The sequence below is a fragment of the Cephus cinctus genome, unplaced genomic scaffold (assembly GCF_000341935.2).
Source record: "Cephus cinctus unplaced genomic scaffold, Ccin1 Ccin1_scaffold1101, whole genome shotgun sequence".
Classification (NCBI taxonomy): Eukaryota; Metazoa; Arthropoda; class Insecta; order Hymenoptera; family Cephidae; genus Cephus; species Cephus cinctus.
The window spans coordinates 105,042-123,510 of record NW_014333611.1 but is presented as its reverse complement, the minus strand read 5'-3'; the positions used below and the strand labels follow the sequence as shown (position 1 = coordinate 123,510).

Below are 18,469 nucleotides of genomic sequence, written 5' to 3'. Positions count from 1 at the left end.
TTTATAGTGTAGGAAGGAAAACTGGTCGTGCAAGTAAAATTTTTCATTAGATATTCATGACATTGATGACTGATGTACATCATGACACGTAACACTAGATAGAACATAGATCATAAATGATTTCTAAATAAAAAAAAGTGATCTACAATTAATCTCATTATACAAGCAATTCTCAATATATTTACGATATACCTTATCATATAAATTATATACTATTCTATTGCACTATCGTTAAGTGGGATGGCCATGTCATCGATTGGAAATCAAATTATTTACTCCAATTGGGATTTTCCGATTGACATACGATTAACGTACAATTTCTATTTTGTACAAATTAAATATTTACTAATTAAGGGAAAGAATTTAATTTGTTATAAGAGTCTAAACATGGGTCAACGTGTCGAAAAAAAAAAAAATACTGAAACAGTCTTTGGCTTGTTGCGCATCGCTGGAAGAACCACGCCGAAAATATCTTATTGGAAAATAATACCGGGTAGTACAGAGCAATATCAATATCAGGAGGTAAAAGCCGATCCTCCAAATCTTTATCGATCCGTTTCAAATGTTTGATCGGTTAATTAATCGGTGGCTGTTGCTCCGGCTTTGTTAAGGACAATCTACGGATATTCGGCTTATCGTATTCCTCCATGGACATTCCGCGTGATAATCTTCGTGGATGTCCCTGGCTGTCGAAGGATTCTCCGCTGAAAGTCCTTTGCCTTTCGACGCCTGGCATCGTGATCGACGTCAGGAGACCCAGACCCTTGCAGAAGAGTAAAATACTCTGAGCGACTTTAGCCGGCTGAAAATTGACAACGAAGACGTTGTGATTATTAAGAAAAAAATTTGATTGAGAATTTTTGAATTTTTCAATTTTTTTCAAAAATTCTTACCGCATCCACAAGTACGTCTCCGGCTCGCTCGATGCGAAGCAGCGTCGCTTTCTCTTTGTCCAACTCACGATACAATTTTTCGACCACGGATGCGTACGGGCTGAGCATACCTGTTATCAGTAGTATATCAGTTTTGCAATTTTTCAGAGAGATGTCCTTCCGCCTGAAAAAATATTTTCATTTTTTTTCATAATAATGTTGGCTCATTGATAATTGATATTAATTGTCTATCAATTAATTCGTGGCTTACGTGAGGAAGGAGTTGACGTATAATTTCAAATTTCGGGGATTCAAAGTTCCGCGAAGTCTTTTCAAAAATTCTTCTATCACTTTATCCTTGTCTGCATTCGTTTCATTAACCAGTTGCTAATGGGAAAAAGAATATCAAATTTTAAAAAATCCCATCGCTTCAAGAAACAACAGTCAGGTCAATGACAAAGGGAGGTAGGTCATTACCTCGTTAACCATCTGAATGCATGTAACGAAAAATAATTTTTTTTTCTTTTTTTTTTTCTTATAATTTCACCCTTTTTTCATAATATACTAATAACATTATTTTACTTACATTTCCAAATTTATGGTATACCAAAAATTCTTCGGCCGATTGGCTCACCTCTTCTTTGCCTCTCCAACTCAAAAACTGCGATTAGAAATAATATAATAATAATAAATGAAATAACTATATTTTTCTACGAATGCCGTAGGGAAAATCGAAATTTTACCTTGTTCTTAAAATTGTCAAGCACAGAAGCTGCACTTCCGGTGATATTAATCAAAATTAATCCCAGGACCCTCGAGGGATGCGCCAGAGCAAATCTCGCCAGTACATTCGCACCTGCCCCTTCGCCAAGTCCGACGACGTATTTCACGTGCAAAAAATCCAGTACGGTAACGAGATCCTCGCCAAGAGTTTGCAGCGACGGAAACTGAAATCTTAAAAATCACTTGAAACAATGAAAAAGTCTACAACAGTTAAATCCATAAATAATTATGTTTAAAAAACATATATTTTAACGTATACGCAGAATATTGACAATTTCAGAATTTATTGAAACTCCGCGTCAGCGTTACACGTGCAGCACGCAATCTCATTACCAATGCAAATCCAATTTGCCCGGTATTACCGGTAAGTGTTAACATTCCTTTGTAAGGTTCCATCGGGTTGGTAGGAGTGCGAAACAAAATTTTGCTTTTTTATCCCCAAGAAACAACATTGCATAAATATTGGCGAAGCCCGTTTCGAAAAGTGGATAATCGAACCGTGCAATAATTTCACTTGCAAGGAGAAAATTGCAGGGTCAATTTTCGGCGCACTTGCCACTTACGATTAGTAAAGTGCCTACGTGCTTGTACGCAGCTCCGAAGATTTGAGACGCAATTTACTAAAATTCCCGAATTTCATGTCTGCACTTACCCATCGTACAAATTAGGCGCGTTATCAGCGTGACCCGGGACGTCGATATGAATGAACACGGATCGTTCTTTAATCTCTGACATGCAGGGATGATTGACGAAATCGTGAAACGAAGTGTCTGTAAAAAAAAAAAAATTATTTTTCAAAAATATACCTCTGTTCCACTTTTCAAAGTGGCTTTAAAAAGAATATGGCTCCCTCGCCCAAAGAGTCTAAGCCAATTACAGAGACATGTAAATTGATAAAATTTGCATTTCCAAAAAAAAAAATAATTTCAACCCCTAGATTTATTCTCTTCGAAACCAGCCTTAAAATTTACATAAATTGATCGTGATCCCAAATCAACCCTTGTCCACGTCAAGTGTATCCACTTGGGACACAGTAAAATCCATGCGTACCTTATCCGCCCCTTAACTGATATAAAACACTTTTTAATTTTAAATCCCATAAAAGTGTGCACTTACGATTGCATCCCAAATCATGAACAGTTAAAAAAACTGCGCGCTTTTGCTGTTGCGCGATGTCGCCCTGTGAAATGAAAAATCAAATTAAAATTAAAAATTAAAAATAACACCGTTTCTTAACCAAAAATAAATTCTTGCCTCCACGTATACATAGAGATCCCCACTTCTGTCGGTGTTGACGACGAATTTCTGAAAGAATAAAAAAAAAATAAATTATGAAAACCTTTCACATGCAGGGAATTGCGTGTCAGTCGGGTAGAGGACGAGCTAGCTCGTTAAGGTCGACCTGATGCGAATATCGAAGTGTCGACGAACTATCGATTTTAGCCAGTAAGGCCTCCGCCGGGGAGCCGCTACCCGAATTTTCCACACTTTTCACGAAGAAAAGTCCTGACGTTCGCAACCCACTTCGAGATTTCGTTATTTCATTTAACTAAATCATTGATATTCATTTGTATCACTTTTCCTTTTTTTTTATTATTTTCCATTTTCCTCTTTTCTGCTTGCAGCTTTTTTTTCCTCTAACCAACATCAACCCTTTCCCAATAAACTTTCAAGTTATTTCGCGTCTAAATTATTCCAGAATTTAAATAAGAGAAGGCTTCGATAATCGACGTTGACACCCGCCAAAAGCACCTTCTGTAAAGTCACTGTTTAAGCCAAGAAAGAAAAAAAAACCGCTACGTGAGCAATAAAAAAATAAAATACAACCATATTATTAAAGAGAATAAAGAAAACCATGCACTTACGTGCAAATCAGATTCAGTGCCCTCGCTCATGTTTCCAAAAAATAAAATGCGTCTCAGTTTTCTTTCAAAATTCGTAACAGTCCCGTGTACCGAGTAGACAAATCGTCACTGAACGACCCGAACGAAAGTACCAGGCGATACAAAAAAGTTCAGCAAGCACTTTCAGTTTCTTGTAGCGTCCACGTAAAGCACCAGCAACAGCAGCAACGAGCAACGTCCGGTTGGCACAACGAACGCAAACCGACTGACGGAATATCGCTGGGCAAGATTTACCATGCATCATCATCTTGGAGCACACAGCCTTGAGACATCCCCACTCGACTCATGCCCTTTAAGCCCGTACCTAGAATTCATCCCCGTTTCTCTTCAACCCCCGCCCGCAGATACAGTAGATCGTCAATATTAAAAACATACACAAGCAGCCCCAATAAATCCCTGAAACTACCCACGTGCTCGGTAAAACTTCATTTAGACAGATTTAGACGAAATCCTTTGAATTTCATGGGTTTGCTATACCAGCAACGAGTGCGAGAGAGAGGGACGTATAGGCGCTTACGCGCGTAAGAGAGAGACAGACATAGCGAAAACGTAAAAAGCAGACGGTACCCTTTGCCGAACGAACACGTTCAAAAAAAAAATAAGGAAAATCGAAAATAATGTACTTTTACACTCGGTATGAAATTTCGAAATATTCCTCAATCTTCGAATTAAACTCAGCTCTACCTTGGCACATCCGTACGATGGACAAACGCAAGAATAATCGATTGCCGATATCAATTGAGCTTTGTACGTTTCACGTAACGCACTTTTATAAGCGAAATTACAAATTGCACTTACTATCACCGATATCAGTAATAATACCGCAACTGTATTTACCGTTTATACAGTATTCGAATGAACTCTCCGAGGATCTCAAAACTCCAGTCCCTATCGCGAAAGAATGAAAGCCTCCGAAAGCTGCGACCCTTTTTGAACGAGATACTCCAGGGCGCCTGAATAGAACAAAGGACACTTTGTCATATTTCGTGTTTCACTTGAGAATACACAGCTGCGCTTTAAGCGCCCAAGATGTTTACCCCAGCCTACAGGAAAGCGCAGACTGTACAGTGTCGTTCAAAGCTCGTCTACGCTGCTGCGTAGTATTTCTATATATTGCGTGCAAGAGCATGGGACATCGGAGCCATTTAATTACGCACGCCTACGCGTACGCAGCGACTCCCTGTATCGGTGCTAACTCGCTCAACTAATTTATTTGCCGCACTAATGAAAACTGCTCCAGCAGTTTTGACATGGCAGCTAAGTACTAAGGCGACCACGTGGTGCCAGGCGTACACGACCATAAGAACTGCCATAGCCCTACTTTGTTGTGCAATATTTTATTTTGCTTTAAAAAATAATACATCGATCGTACGATACTCAGTGCAGTAAGAACGGATACATTTGACCTTTTTTTCTTTTAACCAAATTTGCCAACTGGTTCATGGAGGTCCTTCCGTTATGCTTTGACCTCTTTAACTGGCTGATCATCTGTCATTGACTGGGTCATGAGGCTGCTAATTGGATACATGAAATTACGAAGTTTGACCACGTGCACTTTGACATGGATGATATACTACTTATGTGACGTAATAAGTATTACTAATAAATATTTTTTATCCCAGAAATTTGTCAAAATTATTAACCCGTGTTTTGAACAGTGTTTTATTAAAATTTCTGACTTATCCGTTGGCCAACTACCAGTTGCTAGGAAAGCAACAACAGTTGTCAAAGTGCACGACTGTCTTTTTGTACGTGCCAAATTTATGAACACGTAACTCGTGACGCGTACGTGCTAACCGCACAGTTTGTTGTTTGCGCTTTCGGGTTATAACAGTCACTTACAGACCCGTTCAAATAGCATGCTATTACTGGAACGACCTGTACCTCAATGAAAGCCTGACTCAAAGGGGAAATTCCAAAATGCTTTGTTCACAATAAATTGTTCGGATACGAGTGTTCGATAGGGGCTGCTTTTTTTGTAGGAACTTTTTATTATTTTTCTCAGGAAGAATTCAGTGTGGAATTCGCATCCCCAGCGCACGTGTCTTTGAAACGGGAGCGTTTATCGACCTAAATTTCAAGATGAAGGCGTTCAACGAGATTTGAATTTCCCCGTGCATCTCTTGGACTCGTGGACCAGTTTTTTTTGGTTTTTTGACTTTGTCTTAATTTTTGTATTTGATTCTTTTTTGAATTCTTCCTGATCGTCTTTCCTGATTATCTTTTTATCTTTCTCTGTTTCACGCGTGAACCGGGATGCTGGGACTTTGAAGATGCTATGCAGAAATGCCAACGAATGCATTGCGAAATTCATTGGGCTAAAAATAGATTATTGAATTAAATTGTCTCTTGATTGGACTTAATGACGTTTGTCTGATGGACTCGTTGCGTAATGATGTTCGTACTAGAGAATCTATCATTGTTGTTGTTTGTTATGGAAAAAAATTTTTTCAAGTGAATATACGATTTTAGGCTGAATTCTGTATTATTGCATAATTCGAAGTAATATGCGTCTTTTCTTTAAATGGAGCTAGAATTTTTTATTCAAATTCTTGAAAAATACTTTGATTGTATATTTATCAAAAGAGACTATTTTACTGTGCGCTAATTCGAGTATCGGCTGAACGATCAGCTGAGACAGCTAGAATAATTTAATTCAGCCTGCAGCACCGAACCCACCTTACTTTAGCCGCTCCCGTAAAATTTTCTTTGACTCTTTGTAAAATCGATGCGACTTTACGGAATCTAACAGGTGGCTCAAATTTTAGGGATTCAATGTTTATACCGCACCTTTTTACGTAATCGAAATCAGCTGTGCGATTTAAGAAAAAAAAATCTAGAAATAGGTCAAAATTACAAAAAAACTATCTTAGCTGGGATCGAGGGTAAATGTGATTAAATGTAAAATTCAAAAATATAATAAAAATAAAAAATAATTCTTACCCTCTCGCTAGCCGGACACAACAAGCTTCCACGTTGTGCATGACTCTTGCGCTTTTGAGCTGCCATTTTATAATAATTTTTTGAAAATCACCGTTTATAATGACATTTAGCTTTTTTGACTGTGTTGAACTTTTCGAAAATAAAATTCGAAAATGATCCTCGGATTATTGAGGGCGAATAATGATTTTATGGTAGTTTACTTTGATTTGATCTTTCGCAGAAATAATCTTGATCGGCTGATGGAGTTTCATCACGAAGCCTGAAGTCAAACTGATGATCTTCTGGATGCGCCAGCATTTGCCAGCGTAAAATGACGTGTCGCTCGACGGCCTAAAATTAGTCAGAGACTTTGGGGACTTCGGTTGTGTATTTGTACACAGATTGGATGACTCGTAGCTTCTGCATGTAGGTTGAGTTTTGGATGCAGTCTGGGACCACTTGGCGCCCTCTTGTAAGACAGGAGCCAATGGGTTCATGAGAGAATGATACTTTTGAAGTTCACCGTAGAGCGACAGAGGGCGCTGACCATTTTTTTTAGACGATCGACAGTGCTGCGAGATTTTTTTGAAAATCGGCTGACAATCAAGTCATTCTGACAGACAATAATTTTCAAACTGATTTTGAGATTTTTAATATATATAATGGGAGAACAGGTATTTCGATGACAAGCGTATGATATTGCATAGTTATTTTTTGGGTGCTTTTTAGACAGAAGGAGAAGTGGAACGAAAAAAATTTTTTTTGCTTCAAGACGCTTTTCCGTGCTTGGTCAAGATTTTGGAAATTTATGATTCGAAGGAGAGGAAGCAAAGTCCGGATGAATTTTGTTTAATGATTTTTACGAAGACGGTCGAAAGGAATGTTGGGAAATGTCATTTTGACAATGTTCCCAAGTTAAAGGAAAACTTTGAGGTTAGATTTTGTATTATTTTTTTTGGATATTAAATATATTTTTTATTTTTAAAATTTGATTATCCTTTTTAAGATTCCTCCAGTGACTTTGCAGCAACCGATTCTCGATTTATTTTTCAATATTATTAGACTCGAAGGGTTTTTGAAAATTGTTGTCAACGAATTTTACGAACTTAAAAACAGTTATAGGATTAATGATTTTTGGCTGATTACTGGTAAATGGTGTAAAAATTATTGCAATAAATCATTGACTAATTTAATATAATAGTTAGAATCAATATTTTTTTGTTTTAGCACTTCTGTACGTTCTCGTCTACAGATCGTCCAATGTGGAAGTCAATGATGCTGTTGAATTTATTAATATCATTGATCCATCTAAAATGATCAATTTACTCTCGTATCTTACTAACCCTGAAACACAAAATCTTATTTTCGTCGCCGGCTGTACCATTTTCGATATCGAATTTGTTCGCGAAAAACTTTTCGAACCATTTCGAAAATCTAAAAAATTTCTACAAGTAAGTGATACGTTGCCTTGGCCATGTAGGATATTTGACAAAAATTATAAAAATAATAAAATCAGGATTTAAAATGTGCACTGAGAAAAAAACGGCAGGATGCAAAAGCAAAAAAGGAATTAACCGTCCCGATGGAAATGAATGTATTGAATCGTCCAAAAGCAATGCCACGAGTGCCATGCTGTACGCCAGAGGTAAAATTTAGAAAAAATTATTTTGGCAAAATTGTAAAAAAAAATGTATTCTCCAAAAATTCTCGAGAATCCCACGAAAAGAGACGCAGCTCGGCCAGTACCAAAATCCACGTACACGTCAACGACAATAGAAGAAAAATTAACGAAATTGCGAAAGGAAAACAAAATTCGTGCCACAAGTTTATTACAAAATGCGGAATTAAATGCGCCAAATTGTTTACGTCGTGAGAAAATCGATATTTCCAAAATAGCAGAGAAAATCGAATCCGAGCGACGGAAATCGATGCCCCAAAAACCAGTATCAAGAACCTCACCGAATTTCAAAGTACAAAAGAAATTTTCAAATTTCACCATTTTTAAGAAACCGATAAAAACTTTACAATTAAATAATTAATATCCATCTGAATGAGCAGCCAGTGGAAATTAGACAAAATGCAACAACGATATTGCGCGAGGGTGCTCGAATAGCACAAACGGAAATGAAGGAAGTTCAAAGGTCAGATAAAAATTATTTTCAAACAATTTAAGATTCAATAAATATTTGCGACGCAGGATAAAAGATCTCGTGCAAGGAGCTTTCGATCCAGCGGAAGTTTCAAGAATCGAAAGTGAAATGCGCGCTCAGGCGGAAGATGAAAGAATGCGAAAAATCATAGAAAATCGTTTATCGGGTCTTTTGAGCCACGAAGAGGCGCTGATAGCGAAGCAAAATCTTCTGAATGAAATAAAGACACAAGCATTTCGTGTGCGCCGCGAGGTAAAAAAATTGTACAGGTAGTGGGAAAATGTTGTCAGAGCAATAAAAAAATAATCATTAAATGATATTCGTTTCCATAAAAGAGAGAATCGCTCAATGCGAAATTGGAAATTTGGCGCGTGAGGGAGTTCAAGAAAATACGTGAAACTGTGGAAAAATCTCACGACATAGAACAAGCGTCGCGAGAAGCACAAATGTATATGATCGAAGAAAAAAGGCAGAAAGGTAGAAAATTTTTTTTTATTTTCAAAAAAAAAGCGTGACTAACCTCAAAAAATATGATAAAGCCGCGGAAGTTACGGAGGAGTCGAGAAAATTGCGAGTGGAGCTTTGCAAACGAAAGGAAGAAGATCTCAATAGGAAGATTCGATTGATCCAAGAGATCAAGGCTCTTCAGTCGTTGCAATCGATTAATCAATTGAACAAAATCAAGGATTTCGATCCGACGTGCACGAGCGGACTGGGTTTGCTTTGCGAAATGTCATTGGCGGAATTGAAGGAGAGACTCTTCATCACCAAAATGAAGATCCAGGAAGATCTGGAGGATCGTAAGAGATCTATAAGGGAGCAGCGACAGAAGCAAAAAGATTTAATAAGATTCACACAGAGAACGATCCAGGAATACAAAACCAAGTTTGAGAATTTAATTTTATTCGAAATTTTCATTACCACAATCCTCCGCGTCTGATCTCTTTTTTTTTCACATTTCTTTTTTTAGCAAAGACGTTAGCACACCCATGAGAAATGCAGCTTCTAGAAAAACAGTCAGGGACTTGCGATCGGCAAAGATCGAGGAATTGCGAAGTAAATTGGAAGAGAGAAGAAATTACCGACTGAGCAGACGTTTCATTCATAATCCTTTATCTTCGCAAAAATTTGTCATTGTTCCTCCGTGATTGGAGTTACGGGTTACCTTAAGAATTTTTTTTTTTCTTCGTACAATAGAAACATATTTTAATACAGCCATAATAACCCGATCCTTCAATTGTTCGACACCCCGTACATCTTTGCGATCCATTCCAAAATCAATTGCCACAGTTTAAACTAATGAAAGTGCATTGTTGACGTAGTTCACCGACTCTCCGCAGCTATGGCACTAGCGCACTTGTACAATATCTATGGTGGTCGGTAACCGACGATCTACTTTACCGACGGCGGATATATAAAAAATCTGAAAGTCAGCGTTGTATCAAACGACTGATACGAGTAAGAACAGCTAGTCAGGCTAGATTGCGAAATAATCAGCCTATTTAAAAAGGTGGAGTAGGGAGAACACAAGGTCTGTTACGAAAGTCATCACCAGCAATGATTTCCACGCCAATATTTTAGATGAGAAGTACGACTTGTGACATTCATAGATATCACGAAGTGCTAGTAATCGTGATACGTGAAGAAAATGACTTTCAATATCTGCTAACGTATAAAATACCTGACAATTCCAGAGCAGCCGTCAGTAGAGTGTTGTGCTATGAAGAGAATCATCATAGAGTAATTACTGAGTTCAGTCACCGACAAGTGTCACATTGTAAATCGTTTGAAAGTGCACTTTACTAAAACGTATAAGCAAGTGCTAATTATTTTCTCAAAATGGATAATCAAATTCCCTCCCTTTGCCCGAGACTAAACAAGCCTAGAAAGTTTCCCAAGAAACCAGTCACGATTTGTTACAATAAAGCAGCTGCAGTTCAAGTTGACAGAACTGCATACGACAAAGCGAGACACGATGCGCTTCTCGGTGACGTCATTGAGAAAATTACCGTGCCCAAAAAATCAGCGAAAACATGGAAAATGCTGAAAGGTGATCTCTGCAGAGTTACGGTGGTCGAAGGATCTCAGGTATAAAAATTTTGAAAAATGACTTTTCCTCGAAATTCGATAAAACACAATTTTTACATTTTCAGGTGGGTGACATGAATTTTTGGAATCTTCACAATCCCAAGGAAAGATTTTACTCCGGTAGTTTCTCTGATATATCGTTATTCGTCGTGATGATTTTTCATTTATTATTTTCTTTTAAATATAACCTTTTTTTCGATTCAGGCAAAACCAGACAACTTCATGCTTCTCATCTGACAACTTACGACAGACTTTGGAGCAATATGCCGTACGTAAGGCCAATGGCTACTGTCATTGCTGATTCCTTATCAAGATATGGAATCGACGAAGATGGGGCTAGTGTCCATGACGTGATAGGTACATACGGATACCTTATAAAAAATTGTCATACCCCATAATTTATACTTATCTATGAGAATAAGGCGGTTTTACCTAATAATTATTAATTTCAGGCACCAGGTGTGACAGTTACACCATCGAATTAATAACCGGTAAGAAATCCCATGACTCCTGTCACACTTACTTGACACGTGCTGCCCAAGATGCAGGACTGACCGAAGATGACGTCCACGACGTGTGGAACATATTTATGTGCACTGGATTTACTAAGGTAAAAAAATTTTACGTCAAAATACATTATCTACGTAATCAAAAAAAAATATGTCACCGTTAAATTGTTTTTTCGTCAACCACTTTAGGACACTCATCAATATTTTTGCAAGGCAAGTCCTGCCAGAAAGGGTGATTACATCGAATTTATTGCCGATATGGATTTAATCGTTGGTTTGAGTGCGTGTCCACATGGTAGGTATAAAAAAAAATTCAAAAATAAAAAAAATGCATATCACATAATTATGCGTATGAAATTTTGATTACCTTGATCTTTTTCTTACTCCAGGAGACGTTTCTGTTCCTGTGGGACTGGAAGTTCCAGATGAAATATGTCATCCGCTGGGGGTTGAGATTTTTCGCAAAAAAAATTAATAAAATTTTGTCTTACACTCAAAATTGTCTACTTTTGCAGTCTTGGTGTAAAATATATTTTTGAAAAAAGATATAACTTCTGATACGTGTCAGTCGCTTTCTGCGACACACCTGTACATTTTTTTGTAAGTCCAATTAAATTTTCGGGCCAATATCAGAATTTGTAGATTCAGGTAAAAATGTAGTTAATAAAATTTATCGAGAGTGCCACGACGTCCACGTTGATTGACGTGAACTAATGGCGCCGTCAATGTGCGTTGATACTGTCAGTCGTTAAAAATGTTGGCGTAATGTATATGACAACAGAATGAGCAATACTGTAAACAATTCAAAATTCGTCAGCTTTTCAATATTACAATCGGTAAGGATAAAATTATGGAAAAAATATTTTGTTTAATTATTTCATTTTAAAAAATCGACGGCAGCGCCATCACTGTGGAATCGGATATACAAAACAATTAATTCTTTAGCGTTCGTTGGAAATGTAGTCTGTGTCATTACTGGCAGATCTGCTGATAAGGTACTGCAGACATATCGGGTGACAGTGTCGTTACTGATAACGTAAATGATTATCTTATCGATATTATCAAAAACTTAAAATAATGCCTGTAAAAGAGTATCCTGTTCCAGACTAAATTGATCGTTGAGAATTTTTATTGGAATTTTCGATAATACAAAAAAAACTCAAAAAGATGTATCTAAAGTCAAAAGCAGATACGTAAAATAAAAATTAGTCATTCCAAAAGTCACCGAATGATTCAATGCACAGAGAACCTCGTGGTACGAATTGTGGTTAACGCTAATTATTGTGATCCTTAAATTTCATGATAAAATTTATATTAATTAAAAACTACTAATTAAGACGCTGATTAATGCTATTGGATGAAAATATAAATTTAAAAAAAAAACAATTTAATTCATTGACATAAATGTTTTTTTTTAACTTCATCGTATACAAAATGGGCTCGGAAAGTTGAATTAAAAAAAAAAAAAAGAATTATTACCAGAGCATAATCCCCTATCCATCAAATCACCGAATAATCTCGTGCACGATTACTTCAGAAAAACAAAATCAAGAAAAAATGAACGGAAGAAAAAAAAGGGCTCTTTTGACGGAGGCTGATCTAGTCCGTGATTTTTTTTTTCAAAATTTATATAAACCTTTTGCAATTTTAATGGTTTGAAATTTTAACGTTATACAATTTGAAATTGAAAATTCACGATTAGATCATTTTTCATGAACTAATGTATTTTATATATAGTCCGTAGTACTAATAAATAAAAAAGTGGGAATCTGTGCAATCTACAAGAATCCCAGGTTGTAAAATCATATCCGATAAAAGTTATACGTTAAAGCTCGAAACGGGTAGTTGTTCCCTATTTGCTGTCACATGATTTACAATTTCTCGATATTGTATCGAGGCGCCTCGAATGATGTATGGATCGGCAAACAACGATAATCCAGCTTAAATGCCGAATCGAATTTTATTTGGAGTAGCCGCTGTTGACCGTTTGTACAGGTGTCTTGTAAGGGAATTTTTGAGAATAATTTTGTTGAAAAAAAAAAAAAAATTTTGCCATGAGAATTTTATTTTGTCAAAAATCCCTAGGGAATTGGAGTTAATAAATTATGATGACAATTGCAGTTGGTTTATACGTGTACTTGTCGAAGCTGTGAATTTCGAAATTGAAAATAGAAAGGTGGGAGGTGAAAATTTTGGAAAATTTTTTTTACACGTGTACATCAATAATGTAAATTATATGAGAAATGCAAATTGAATGACATACCGGGTGCTTAGTAAATAATGTGAACTTCTCGAGTACGGCCAGTATACACGGTGGGGAGTCTGTAACCACAAGAGTAGGGATTCTATCGTCCTTATCAGTTTATTGCGTCCAATGGCGAGCTTGAGGAAACAATCGCCTTGATAAGGGCGGCATATTCTCTAACTCTTGAATCCTTATGTCCCCAGTCAGCTTTGATACGGAGGACAGTTAGGAAGCTATTTTTGAGGAAAGTGCGTCTCCAAAAGGAAAAATTAAAAATCGAAAAAAAGTACGATTTTCGAAACGCTTGCAGTACCTGTATCGACAAAATAAAATTCTGAAAAATCCAACAGGATGATAGTGAGGAGATAATCGTAAAAAACAAAAAATCCTTGAGGAATAAAGAATCCTCAAGGATAGTTAGAAATTTTTAATAGAAAAAAAATTTCCCCCGAAAAAATCAAAAAAATATTTTTTCCCTATCAATTCCATCATCGAAATGACCACCGTTTGCAAGACAGCCAGATCCTTCAGGATCGACGATCTGCTCGACAAGGACAATAATCGTGAATCCTGCGAAAGGGAAAGGTCCATCTCGCCTAGGAGTCCATCCTTGATCAACAGTGCCAATACGCCACCCTCGACGCCAACGACGCCGACGACGCCGACGACGCCTAGTCAGATCCCTTTCCAAGGACATTGGCTGGCAAGACCTACCCCACTCTATGCGCCACACTTGGACGATCGAAGGCTCTACTCGCCCTACGACCTGCACCACATGAAAGGTAAGTGAAAATTGAAATTTCGAAAAAAAAAAAATCAAAAAAATTGCAAATTGAAAAAGAAAAAAAATATATATTTGCCAAGCAACGACTCGACGGTACTAGTCATTTTTTTGGTTCCTCCAAATTTCAAATTCACAATTATAAAATGTACAGCCCATGATAAATCTTTTTGAAAAGACTCTCTAGAATCATTGCGCAATAGCTACGCGAGAGGATGCATTTTATCTGAGTGACTTCCTTCCTGCACAATATTCAAAGCGGAATGGTCCTATCTGGAGGATACGAAACCGCATTTGTTACAAGGAGAAAAAAAAGTGGATAGCTAAAAAAAGATATGTTCTCTCTCTTTATCAGTCGGCGGGAATTCCTGAAAATTCTCCTTAAACCGTGACGTCAATCCACCATATCGGTCCTGCAGTCTGTATTTTCGTTTTTTTTCTTCTTACATTTCAAAATCAAAATAAAAATTACGTCTCGATTTTAGTGAAACTAACGAAAGACGTAGATCCTACAAATAATTTAATTAGTTGATCAATCATATCTCTCTGAAAGGGTAATTAAGATTACGGGGCGTTTAATACTTAGAATGATCGATTATCGTTAAGTATGCTGATTATTAATTACTTAATTACCGATCGATTGAACTCATGCGATACAGTCTACCACGTGTTCCGTAAACTCTCGTGATATAACTCACGTTTACCTGCTTTATTGATAAACAATATTGCGATATAGTCGTCATCGATGACGTATCGACGAATCAGCCATTTGTCTAATTAAATCGCAAATCCCACCCAAGTGCACTTTTTGGATTTTCGTACGATGTAGATTTATCAAGTAAATTAAGTACAGGTATATATTTTTTGAAAATATTTTTCCTCCTGAGAAATCTGAAGAAGATCATTTACAGATCATGTACAGATAAGTAGTAGGCATCGAAGAGAAAATTATCAATAAATATCGTAATCACCGATTACTTCATTATTGATGACTGTGACGTGACGCGATCGTAAATTTAACGATGAAAATATTTTTAGCCTGAATATTTACGATAAGAGTAATAAGAACCGCCAATAAATTAATTATCGAAAATAAAATTGATTTTTCAAAAATATTATCAACGAAATACCGAAATATTGAGATCGTTCGATCGCTTAGTCGATTGTCTATCAATAATCGGGATAGTAATTTTTTGTTAAACTGAAAAGAAAATTTTGCAAATTTTTTTCGTTTAAAAAATCTTTTAAGAAACACGTGACGTCGTAATTGGGTAATTTTCACAGAATTACCATATAAAGGCATGCAAAACGCGTATCGGTCCAACTTGACGATCGTCGCAAGAGTACAAAGTGTTTTTGAGTTTAAAAAAATGACCGGATGCCTTTTTTGAAATTGAAAAAATATAGATAAAAAATAAAATCATCATATCGAAAGTTGTTGAGTGGTCATGATTGATGATTGGTCCGCGGATTACGTTCGGATCCGATTAACCCCGCGGCAGGTATTTAGGAGCGGCAATTATCAGCCAATAACTCAGTGGCATGCCAATGATATTTCATTGAACCGATTGCCGGCACTCGAGCAGTGATGCAATAACTGGTTTTATAAACCGATTAATCAAAAATCTACGACGTCGTACGATAAAGTAAAGCTTTGGTGCTAAGCCGCTCTTTATCAGGACACCCTGGCTAATAGCGTCGAAATAATATGTCAATCCGTACGTAGCTTCTGGCCAATCAGAAAGCCCGGATTCTCGGCACTACGTAGAAACGGATACACTTTAACGTCGAACTTTTATCCACACCGAATTTCTCTATCTATTCGATGTATGCCAATCGCATGAATTAATGATCGAATATTACATTATAATGTATCCATACTGTGAATAGCCTAAAAAACATTATAATCTTGTATGATTAATTGTTGACAGTTTAATTTAAAGAAACACAGAACTCGATACGACATTAGTGCTGAGGTATAAGTCAATGATACAAAAATACACTAGTTTCCCAGGCCGAATTATTAAAAATCAGATTAACGAGTAGTCGCCAAATCAGCTTTTTGCAATATTTTCACGTGACCAATAATTTTCGAAATCTCCGGTCTGACAATGCGGCACGGTGAATCAAAAATTTAGCCTGGCCGAATGGTTTGGTTCGTTATCGATGACAGTCATTGAACTCCAATGAGTTATTTCCGGCTTCCGATAAGCTTTATGCAGTTTCAAATTACTGGATAAAAATTTTGAATTTAAAAATTCTCGTTTTATATATTTGGGTCTTAACCATGTTGGGATCAAAAGGGAGATTATAATGCTATTGATCATTAAGGCCGGGCATGCACTGATAAGTCGAACCACACCGGACTCTATACACTTTGGATTTTCGTTTTAGCTGTTTGCGTATCGGCTGGTCAGCTCAAAAGGATTATGACGACACTGAACAATATCGATCACTTTGCCAGTTTGTGTAGCAACATGAGAAAACGCGAGAATCGATATAGCACTGACAATAGTTACAACCTAGACGGCATTGGCGTATCTGTCATTTGAGACAGCAGAGATAACATTGCCGTTTCGTAAATAATTTCTAAATATATATTTAATTGATTTTTAACAGTACCGCCTAACAGATTCTGGCATCTGTATTCCCCGTATCATCTGCCACTTCAGCACGGATTTCTTGCGAGACTTCATGCTGCACATTACAGCAAAAGAAAAGGTGGCCAAGTCCGTTTCACACCGCAGCAGACAGCTGGACTGGAAAGAAGATTTGGCTCACATAAGTACCTTAGTCCTGAGGACAGGCGACATCTGGCGGTGCAGTTGAAACTAACTGATCGGCAGGTAAGGAAGCGCGAATAAGCTTTTAAATATTTTTAGATGGTACATTACTCTCGAGTACGTGAATTTTTTTATATTTTTCGGTTTTTGATGCTTTCAGGTGAAAACGTGGTTCCAAAATCGACGAGCAAAATGGCGACGTGCCAATCCTTCCACGTCGAACGTAAATGGCGAGGATCACAAGAGTAGGTGCCAGGCGGAAGGAGAGGATTGTTTGAACGGAGAACAAGAGCCTTACGAAACGGATTGCAGCAGTCCAATTTCCGTTACGGATTAATTTTCTAAATAATTATAGTCTTGGATATTTCGGCTGTTACCTTTGAAATAACTATGAAAGCTTTGCTTTGTGAAATCGTCAAAACGATTTTATGAATTTTTTAAAACTTTTTTTCTACCTTCTTCTTTTGAAATTCTGGCTTTCTGTACGAGAAACCACTTTCCGGGATCCATTTGTAAAGCGGTATAATTTTCATGATATAATCCCTTTTTCGAAGCACGGGTACCGGAAATGTTTCGTTTTTTCCTTCAAGTTCACAAAATTCTCGCCGTCTACTTAAATTAACAATTGTTCCGGACAGAAAGTTATTCGATTAATGATTTATTTGTCGGTACGATAATACATGTGACGTTGATAGCTACAAAATATAAAATTGGTATCATACCTAATTTAAGTAAGTCGAAGCTTCGTATGACGTAAAGTTGTTACATGTTTTATATTAAAATGTGAAAAATTATGTAAACTGCCTTTGTACTATGCCAATATTTATTGCATAACAATTATGTGTTACTCTCTCTTTATTCTGTACCTAAAATGCACGACCAATTAAAACGGATTTGCACCAGGGAGCTCCTTCGCTGTGGTCATTACTAAAAATCAATTTTTGTTTTTATACTCAAATTTTCATCACTCGAGAAACAAGCTGCCGGCAGTCGGTAAGTTCGTAACAAAATCCTGAGATGATAAAACAGTTTGTCCACAACGACGTATAAAGTACAAAATATCCGATGTAGATGTCAGGACGTATGATAAAAAAATATATTTCAAGAGAAATTTTTATTCAAACACTTCCGACCTTCATTTTCACAGCCTCAATAATGGATCGGCCCTTTCATCCCTTCTTCAATCATGAAGCAAGTACTTATCGTAACTCAGCAAGGTTTGAAAATGCCAGTAGAAATAATACTTCTTCCTGTCAGGATGGCAGCCAAGTCCCAACCTTTCTTTCATTCCCCTTTGTACGTGAACAGCTTAAGTTCCATTATGCGGTGAATAGAATTAGCCCCTGGCGCAGCCCGGTTAATTAACAAGGCGATGTTAAACTTTTTAACGGTACGCGAAGGCGATTAAAATTAGAATAATACGCGGCTCTAC

General features: G+C 37.0%; 4 protein-coding genes across 8 annotated transcripts; 3 read left to right on the top strand and 1 right to left on the bottom strand.

Annotated features, from left to right (window-relative positions):
- Positions 1 to 28: 28 nt before the first annotated feature.
- Positions 29 to 17,006, bottom strand: LOC107272041 (uncharacterized protein ZK1073.1). 4 transcript variants are annotated; one of them, XM_025089322.1, is made up of 10 exons: positions 16,877 to 17,006; positions 2,910 to 2,960; positions 2,772 to 2,835; positions 2,308 to 2,425; positions 1,616 to 1,826; positions 1,459 to 1,533; positions 1,350 to 1,361; positions 1,144 to 1,259; positions 894 to 1,056; positions 29 to 802 (listed from the first exon to the last, which is right to left on the bottom strand). In XM_025089322.1, the coding sequence occupies exons 4-10, from the start codon at positions 2,388 to 2,390 to the stop codon at positions 575 to 577; spliced, it is 888 nt and encodes a 295-aa protein (XP_024945090.1). In that variant the 5' UTR covers positions 2,391 to 2,425; positions 2,772 to 2,835; positions 2,910 to 2,960; positions 16,877 to 17,006; the 3' UTR covers positions 29 to 574. The 4 variants fall into 4 exon arrangements, with proteins under 4 accessions (XP_024945090.1, XP_015604235.1, XP_015604238.1 ...); XM_015748749.2 differs by lacking the exon at positions 16,877 to 17,006 and adding an exon at positions 6,503 to 6,766; XM_015748752.2 differs by lacking the exon at positions 16,877 to 17,006 and adding an exon at positions 3,521 to 3,793.
- LOC112494999 lies at positions 6,924 to 9,798 on the top strand. 2 transcript variants are annotated; one of them, XM_025089316.1, is made up of 11 exons: positions 6,924 to 7,155; positions 7,215 to 7,414; positions 7,488 to 7,629; positions 7,709 to 7,932; positions 7,998 to 8,126; positions 8,194 to 8,451; positions 8,540 to 8,622; positions 8,679 to 8,883; positions 8,967 to 9,108; positions 9,171 to 9,516; positions 9,602 to 9,798. In XM_025089316.1, the coding sequence occupies exons 2-11, from the start codon at positions 7,334 to 7,336 to the stop codon at positions 9,777 to 9,779; spliced, it is 1,788 nt and encodes a 595-aa protein (XP_024945084.1). In that variant the 5' UTR covers positions 6,924 to 7,155; positions 7,215 to 7,333; the 3' UTR covers positions 9,780 to 9,798. The 2 variants fall into 2 exon arrangements, with proteins under 2 accessions (XP_024945084.1, XP_024945083.1); XM_025089315.1 differs by having other exon boundaries at positions 7,211 to 7,414.
- LOC107272042 (uncharacterized protein C11D3.03c) lies at positions 10,147 to 11,774 on the top strand. Its single transcript, XM_015748753.2, has 6 exons — positions 10,147 to 10,719; positions 10,785 to 10,839; positions 10,924 to 11,076; positions 11,172 to 11,329; positions 11,418 to 11,523; positions 11,618 to 11,774. Exons 1-6 carry the CDS (start codon positions 10,471 to 10,473, stop codon positions 11,701 to 11,703), a joined length of 807 nt encoding a protein of 268 aa, XP_015604239.1. The 5' UTR covers positions 10,147 to 10,470; the 3' UTR covers positions 11,704 to 11,774.
- Positions 12,662 to 17,881, top strand: LOC107272043 (hematopoietically-expressed homeobox protein hhex). The gene is made up of 3 exons (XM_015748754.2): positions 12,662 to 14,255; positions 16,874 to 17,100; positions 17,198 to 17,881. The coding sequence occupies exons 1-3, from the start codon at positions 13,970 to 13,972 to the stop codon at positions 17,372 to 17,374; spliced, it is 690 nt and encodes a 229-aa protein (XP_015604240.1). The 5' UTR covers positions 12,662 to 13,969; the 3' UTR covers positions 17,375 to 17,881.
- The last annotated feature ends 588 nt before the right edge of the window (positions 17,882 to 18,469 follow it).

Coding starts and splice junctions, on each gene's coding strand:
- LOC112494999 (XM_025089315.1), top strand. Junction 8,623..8,678: donor GAAATGAAGGAAGTTCAAAG/GTCAGATAAAAA, acceptor TTTGCGACGCAG/GATAAAAGATCTCGTGCAAG. Junction 8,884..8,966: donor CATTTCGTGTGCGCCGCGAG/GTAAAAAAATTG, acceptor TTTCCATAAAAG/AGAGAATCGCTCAATGCGAA.
- LOC107272041 (XM_015748749.2), bottom strand. CDS start 6,568: ATGGCAGCTCAAAAGCGCAAGAGTCATGCACAACGTGGAAGCTTGTTG. Junction 2,426..2,771: donor TCATGATTTGGGATGCAATC/GTAAGTGCACAC, acceptor TTTTTTTTACAG/ACACTTCGTTTCACGATTTC. Junction 1,827..2,307: donor GCGCCTAATTTGTACGATGG/GTAAGTGCAGAC, acceptor GTGATTTTTAAG/ATTTCAGTTTCCGTCGCTGC.
- LOC107272042 (XM_015748753.2), top strand. CDS start 10,471: ATGGATAATCAAATTCCCTCCCTTTGCCCGAGACTAAACAAGCCTAGA. Junction 11,077..11,171: donor TAGTGTCCATGACGTGATAG/GTACATACGGAT, acceptor TATTAATTTCAG/GCACCAGGTGTGACAGTTAC. Junction 11,524..11,617: donor TTTGAGTGCGTGTCCACATG/GTAGGTATAAAA, acceptor TTCTTACTCCAG/GAGACGTTTCTGTTCCTGTG.
- LOC107272043 (XM_015748754.2), top strand. CDS start 13,970: ATGACCACCGTTTGCAAGACAGCCAGATCCTTCAGGATCGACGATCTG. Junction 14,256..16,873: donor CGACCTGCACCACATGAAAG/GTAAGTGAAAAT, acceptor GATTTTTAACAG/TACCGCCTAACAGATTCTGG. Junction 17,101..17,197: donor TGAAACTAACTGATCGGCAG/GTAAGGAAGCGC, acceptor TGATGCTTTCAG/GTGAAAACGTGGTTCCAAAA.